Below are 7,611 nucleotides of genomic sequence, written 5' to 3' on the forward strand. Positions count from 1 at the left end.
CGTTAGGATCAAATTGTTCCTTATATTGGGCAATGAAATTTTGTTCCCCTTATGAGAACCACTGGGGACGTGTGGTTTTTTGGATGCATTTTCCTCACAAACCAACCCCTGCCAGCTGCGTAACAGCAGTAGAGGTACCAGTGGTGGTTGTCTCAGGCTGGGAAGGGTTTCCTTCATCCTTGATGCACATGTTTGAGATCATAGGCGCAGTGCCTGGGAGATGGTTGTAGGTAGCACTGCTTTCCCTCTAATACCAGAACTGCAGCTGAAGGCAACGTGTAATGAAAGCACGGCCTCACAATATGGTCTCCAGTGTTTATTTGTAGCAGGTCCTGTTAAATACAGCCGTGGGTTAATATGGAACTAAGCTTCAGCAACAGGAATTTGTGAACAGCTATGAAAATACCGAAACAACTGCAAGGTGCTGACCTTAAACTAGTGTTCCTTTAACTTCTAGCAGCTGTTTGAGTGTGTCCATGCAAACCCGAATTCATTCCCTGACTAGCGGTCATTTCTGAAGCGCAGGAAGCCATTGGGCAACGTGTTCTCTGGCTGAAGGCACAATGTGTAGAGAAGTTTTAAAAGCCCCAAATTACAGAGGGTAAAACACTGCTGCAAATGAAGCTTTCCCACGTTTCTCCTGCTCATGATGCACAGACCTGGAGCTTTGTGTTTCGCTTCATGGATCACAGGAACTGGATTTCTGTGTTTAACCTTCTCCCAGGTAACCAAACCCTTCACTGGGACCAGGATGATTTTAGAGATTTGGGGGGGCAGGATTCAACTTTCATAGAATTTAGTCATCAGCCCCCCTCCTTTTTTTTTAGAAGACTTTTTTGAGGACCTGATGAATTTGGGGAGGGTTTAATGTTTCCGACAATTCCAATTAATGCAGAGGAAATGTGACTGCCTTAATCTTTTATTCTGTCTATGGCTATTGAAGTGGAACGGCGTGGGTCTCTAGCCGCACGGGTGGGTGTTTGGTTGCATTGATAGATTGCTGCCTCAGAGCAGATGCATTTTGCTGCCGTTTAACTACGCTAAGGTAGCTCTGCCGAGGTAGTTTGAAGGATGATAAAAGAGAGTCCAGAGGTTGTCATTCAGCCATGAAGAATACTCAGGGTACACACAATCACAGCAATCAGCTGTCTGGTTTTGACGTGTTATTCTAATAATCAGTTGAAGTGCAAAAAAAATTAAAATATTCTGCACCAGGGTGCGTGTGCAGAATGGCAAATTAGCTCAGTTTTAAAAGGACGCATTTGGAAGAGTTGAAGCTTCTGTCTTTTTCTCTATTCCTCATTTGGGTTTCAGCCACTCATGAAATTTCATAGATAATGTTTTATATAAAAGACTTATTATACCTAAAGGCCTCTGGTGAAACTAGGGACTGAAAGGCAGTGTGTGCACAGGCTTTCTTGCTGTTTACAGTGACACAAGGTTTGCACAACAAAATTGTTGCAAAGAAGTCCTGTTAATTAGAGATGTAATATGAGATCTCTCAATTATAAGTATTTGATACAAATTTCTAATACAGAACAGAGCTTTCCAGCTTGACTCAAAGAAAGTCAGAAATCTCTGCGTGTTTTGGATATACACAGAAGGAAATCCAAAGTAAAGTAATGATTTACGGATTACAGTCTAATAGTTTTCTCCAATAAATAAATCTAAAGGCTTCCATCTTCCTTATTTTGTTTCCCGGTGTTATTGCAATTCTATACCCAAGCTGAAGTTTTTTCATAGAGAAGTTGGACAAGTGTTATTACACACTTGACGTGAGTCAGCCAAAAATTGTATTGAATTTGATTCAACAGTACTAATGAACCACTCCAGTTACTTTTTGCCCAGATAATCTGAAACTGAGGCTAAGATCAACAAGGCTTGAAAAAATAAACTTACTTCACCAAAGAGTACAAAAGATACCTGAAAAACAAGTTTCAGGATCACATATTTGCCATACCTGAAACCTGACTCTGGGAATGATGCACCACTACCACCCGAAAACACTAAAATGCTGGGTAGAGCATACGTCTGGTTAAAACAGCTCCAATTCACAGCTACATTCACAATCAGCTACTGGAAAATGAGCTACAGACCAAGAATTTGGCCACGGGACCTTTTCAGCAGACATTTCTGAACAGCAGTCCTAGTTCTATGAACAGCTGACACCTGATCGTGTCTCCCTCCTTCCCTCTTTCACATCAAAAGAGAGGCTTTCCCCTTGGCCTAGCTTTCATCTGCAAGCTATTGAATTTACCGAGCTCTCTGCGCGGTTATCCTCCGGTACCGGTACGGGCTAGCTGGGACCGGAGACGCGCAGCAGCGAGAGCTCAGCCCTGCGGTCTCTAAGGAGAGGTCTGGTGTGCATCGCTGCAGGAGCCAGCACCTATATGGCCCTTCCTCTCCAACTTCCTGCTCGAAGATCGGTAATTATACTGGTAAATTATAAAAAAAACAACACATATCTGCCCTCTCTGATTTACGTGTGTGTTTTCAGTTAGCAGACTCTGCGTCGGACTGTGAGCTTGGCAACAGGTGAGTGTGGCTCTCCGTTTTCTCACCCGCGACTGCTCCCACCCCGGGCTTCTTCGGGGGTGCTGTGCTCCTGCCTGGCATGCCGGCACGGCAGAGGAATGAGGGCTTCCAGGAAAGGGCCGTTTGGCCCTTTTCAGCAAAAACACTGGTGGTGGGTGCCAGTGTTGAAAGGCGAACCAGTTGCACGCTTCGTACATCAGCTGCATCTGCTTCCATCTACATAGAGAGACTTTTAATAGGGTTCCCTTGACGGAGGAAAACGTCTCAATGCTCTGCTGACCGATGATGCCTTTCTTTGTGTTGGTAGATGTGTGTTGGAGCCAGTCCAGTCCCCTCATGCTGGACTGAAAGTTCCTTTTCTTTTTCCCTTTTTAGGTGCATTGGGCAGAGCGATGAAAACTTTAGCAGCTGGTACGTGTGGTAAGTTTCAGATCTGTTTTAGAGGGAAAAACTGGCAAATAATATTCTTTGATGGATATATAGAGAGAAAGGCATTAAGAGAGACTGATAGCTAGAGAGCATTGCTCCTGGGCTGTCCCTGTGTTCTGTCTTTACTGACTAATGGGAATCATTTATCCATAGCCTCTCACTGTATGCTGACAACTGAGCTGGGCAACACCGATGAATGATTTCAGGGAGAAATGTTAAAATTTCCAGCCAGAACTTGGCGCTGAGCGCTCAGCACTGAGACATTGGTTTCCACGTTCTTTGATCATGTCCAGTACGCTGATGGGGAAACCGCAACATTTAACGGCTATTTGCAAAAGATGTTAATGAATATGTTAATTTGAAGACACACAGCCATCTGTCGGTGCTGCCCGCAGATGGTGATGGTACTGTTCCTCCCCTGCTGCCTCTGCCTCAGGTTCCTGATGTTGTTTTTCCTGGCCTTGCTCGTGTCCTGCGGGATCTGCTGCTGCCTGCAGTGCTGGCTGAAACGGCGGAGCAGCCTCCCCCACCGACGCACCCTGGCCGTCTTCGCGCTCAGCAGCTCTGATGCCTTTTGCGGTCAGTCCTCTCCCTGCTTGCCGCAAGGTCCCGCTGGCCCCGACGGGCTTCCTGTGGCCCATGCATAACCCAATAAGAGGTGGCCAGCCTTGAATGGGAGCCCGGCTGCAGCTGGGTGCTGTGTTTCTGGTGAACAGTGGGGTGCCCAGCTTGGGCATCTTGGAAGGATGTCCAGACCATGGACTGGAGGGCTTATGCAAGCCATGTCCTCTTTTCCCCAGCTGTACCTTCAACTGAACTCAGTGCTGTCCTTGTGTCCACATGTACCAAAGGTGTCTAGTCGGGGCTTGGCCACACTAACACTGGAGGCGTGTGGGACCTTCTGCTTGGTGCCAGCGCACTCAGCAGCCTGATGTACTCATCCACGGGCACTGCCTGGGGTCAGGCAGCCCTTTCCAACGCATGACCTGAATTTCTCACTCAAGCAAGACCACACCGGTCTACTTGAGCCACGCCAGCAGGCAGCTTGATTGGCTGATACACCCTGGGGTCTGTCGAAAAGTTGTCTTGGTGGGTGCTGTTCATCACGGTGGCCACCCTCAGCATACCTCCAGGAGCACCCAGACTTTTGAGAACTGGGCTATAATGACTATGTGTAGCACCCAGCACTGACCCGGACTACTACCAGCAACATCAGCAGGCTGGGCCAGACAACAATCCCTCCAAGCTAACTCTGTCATTAGACTCAGCCCTTCCCAGAGGATGTGTTGCCTGCTTTCTGGGTGATCATGAACAGTGTCTCCAACAAGAAGGACCCACCCCAAACCCACCCAAATTCCTCTGTTCTCACTTCTTGCATATGGAGTTTGTTGTGAGAGGTTTTGTGATGCCGTGTTTCAAAAATTACATCCGTGCCTTTCTTGTTTCCAAGTGGTTTGACAGCTCCTCCCAGGCTCACCCCTCTCACCCCCATGCTTGCTCTTCACACCTGTCTGCTGTACTGTTATGGCTTTGCTTTTTTCCAGAAAGTGAAGTGCCTCAGTGCCCGTTCTCTGGATCTCCGAGCCCCTGCATGACTGCAGAGATGTCCTCTTCTCCTGCCCCACATTTCAGCCTTGGGGGAGCTGATTTGCCTCCACCCTATGAGGATATTATGAAGGAAAACAAGCTCTAGATGCCACGTGTTGGCGTTCTGCGATTCCACTTGATTCATGGGAGATCTTCCATTATGCTACAGTAGTGCGAGATCAAATCAGCCCTTTCCAGAGGTTGGCCGAGAGACTGAAAACAGCACATATTTCATCTGAATCTAAAAGGGGAGACAAAATGCAACAGAATAAATGCCAAAATCATGTGTTGAATCTGTCACAGGAGCTCAGCTTGACATTTTGGTAGGGCTCTGGATTTCAAGAAACTTCCTCAAAGGTCTGTCTGTATTTGGGGTTTCTGGCACAGCCTGCAGATTTATCTCTCTAAGGCTGCTCAAGCTGGTGCAACCCTGTGTGTTTTAGGACCAAATGTTGATAAATGACTTGATAGTTACTTCTTAAACTTGGGCTGCCTCCTTCACTCGGCACGGTGCCAACAAACACCCTGTGGCAAAGTCATGTTGTTCTAATACATTGTAATGCAATCATGCCCCTCTGCGATGAAGGATCGTTTGCCATGTTTAAAATATTTAGCACAGTATATCAGATTTTTCTAGTGCAAAAAGCAGGAAATTTATGGCCAGAGGAGGGAAGGTAAGAGATGGGGATTAGGCGGGGAGTAGCAGTGGCAGGAGGTGGTAACAGTGCACAAAAAAGGGGAGTTTGCTCATAAAAGCCATTCTTAATTTCGTGGAGACTGTCCCCAGCTATTCCTGCCCTAACACTGCGTACCTACAGACTTTGAATGGCCCAGGACCCACGTGGCTGTTCCCCACAGGCATGAATTATGGGGTTAAATATTTCGTGCTTAGCTACAGAAATTTAGTAAGATAAAGAGTGCCATTTTCTTTGAGGTGACCGCTGCAGACAGAATGGGAAGAGACTTCAAGAAGACTGCCTTATACCTAAGCAGGATCAGCTCTACTTAAGCGATTCCTAGGAGGTATTAGCCTGTCTAGTTCTCAAATTACAGAGGAAAGATGCCGAATTTCCCCCTTAGCTGGATTCCAGATGAAAGCAAATATTTCATTTGTTTGTCATGGACAGGTCACTGAACGCTGGATTCAGCCTGCCCGGCCTCTCTGCCACGGCTCTCTTAATGGTGAGGGCTGGGAGCTGAAATCAGACCCTCCTTAGTGCAGAAGGTAAATGTCACTCCTAGTACCGTGCATCGCGTGCCCCAGGAGCCACAAGCTCACAAAGTGGGCAGCTGGGTCGATCCCAGGTACCCCAAAAGATTAATGGAAGCCCACAGCCTGCCCCGTGGAACAGCTCCCCACCTGTAGAGTGGGGTTAGTACCGGTTCCCCTGCTCAGGAAGGAAGCTGGGAAGATAAATCCACTAAATGTTATGAAGTGCTCACATATTCTCATAATGAGGCTATATAAGTACCTTCGCTAGATAAAGAATTATAGCATATTTTGAGAGACAAATTCTCTACTAGCACCACCGCAAATTATCTCCATAAAATCTTATTTTAGAAGCAGCTTTAATGTTTGACTCGTGTGTGAAAGGAAATAAATGTTACTGTAGCAAAATGAATGTTTATGCCAGCAGGCTAAAGTATTACAGGATTTATTAATAAGGAAAATTAGCAAGTACAGACTCAGCTAGTGGAGAAGTCAAGCAGTTCCTGAGTGTCTTTTCGCTGGCTGAACGTAGTAAGGATTGCAGGTAATCAGCACCTCTCAGGATCAGACCTTTTATATACATAACTGCTTCCACTACTCAACCCCTTCAATTTATGCCCTGAAGCATGAGATTTGATTATGTTTGTCACTTCAGCTTGCATAGCCTGCTAGTGGGCATTAAATCAGCCATCACTTCCTTCCCACCTACACGCCGCATTTGCTTCAGTGACCCCCTTGTGGAAGTGAACTCCCCAGGCTGTCTGCATTATATGCTGCATAAAATATTACCTTCTCCCGCTTATTAATTGCTTGGCTCTAAGTAAATGGCTGCCTTTAATTTCATCGAATGTCACCTTCTAATCAGGTGGCTGGAGAGGTTAACAAGCAAGGACTGTTCTTGTTTCATGCCTCCATCATTCTGCATCCCTCTTTCACAAGGTCCAGTAAGCGGCACTCATTGCCGAGGCGGTAAATCCTTCCCCAGGCACCCAACAGAGGGCAAGCGAGGCTTTCGGCAACGCGCCCAGGAGGCTGCTGCTCTTGCGGAGACATTCACGGGAACAGGTTTGTGTTTCCGTGCTACTAATGTGCATTCAAGTGCGTTCAGCTTCATGTTTGGAGTGCTTCGATTATTCACAAACGGAATAAAATTATTCCATCAGAATTGCATCAAGTGGCTTGTAGTAAAGCAAGCTGCTGGCTGTCACAAAATTAGGCTCCAGCTGGAGTCACCAGCATGGGAGAATCTGTGTGCTGTGGTACTTGTGCAACACGGCAGGAGACTTAGGCACAATCTAAAATTGATGAATCTGCAGAAGACCAGGACCCATCTCACTTAAGAGTTTGTGTAGGGTTTCTTTGCTTAGGGCAGGGGCATAAACTGACCTTGCTCCTGGCTTGAGGTGGGGAAGGAGAGTACCCTGAGAGGGGCCTCGGTGTGCACTGCCCTGGTCCTTGGCTTTCTGATCATTAAAATGGAGAAAGGGATGGGTTCCTTCCTTCTGCAAACGTATTTGGGATGGCCCCACTGACCTACCGTTGCCTATGAAAGCTGCTTCTCCCAGCCTGCCCCCTTCCTCCCAGGCACTCCAGCAGAATGGGCAAGCTTTCTCCAGGCCTGTGTTCCCATTCTTACAAAACCAGAGATTTTGCCTGATATCTTGTGCTGAGTAAGCACTCAGCCCTTAACGAGGGCAGTTAATGCAGTTTGGCTGTTTCCAGAGTTGTAAGGAAAGATGAGCCATTTCTTTATAAATCATCACTTTAGGAATTGGGTCTGCTTTGGAAAAGCACTTGTTCTGCTGTGACCCTCTGGCTGCCACTCATCCTCTGACTTATACTTCCTGCTG

At 46.9% G+C, this 7,611-nt stretch overlaps 1 protein-coding gene across 1 annotated transcript; it reads left to right on the plus strand.

The window, feature by feature from the left end:
* Positions 1–646: 646 nt before the first annotated feature.
* TMEM207 (transmembrane protein 207) lies at positions 647–4,657 on the plus strand. The gene is made up of 5 exons (XM_010294983.1): positions 647–724; positions 2,498–2,535; positions 2,911–2,955; positions 3,401–3,543; positions 4,509–4,657. The coding sequence occupies exons 1-5, from the start codon at positions 647–649 to the stop codon at positions 4,655–4,657; spliced, it is 453 nt and encodes a 150-aa protein (XP_010293285.1).
* The last annotated feature ends 2,954 nt before the right edge of the window (positions 4,658–7,611 follow it).

The sequence above is a fragment of the Phaethon lepturus genome, unplaced genomic scaffold, assembly GCF_000687285.1.
Source record: "Phaethon lepturus isolate BGI_N335 unplaced genomic scaffold, ASM68728v1 scaffold34519, whole genome shotgun sequence".
Taxonomy (NCBI): Eukaryota; Metazoa; Chordata; class Aves; order Phaethontiformes; family Phaethontidae; genus Phaethon; species Phaethon lepturus.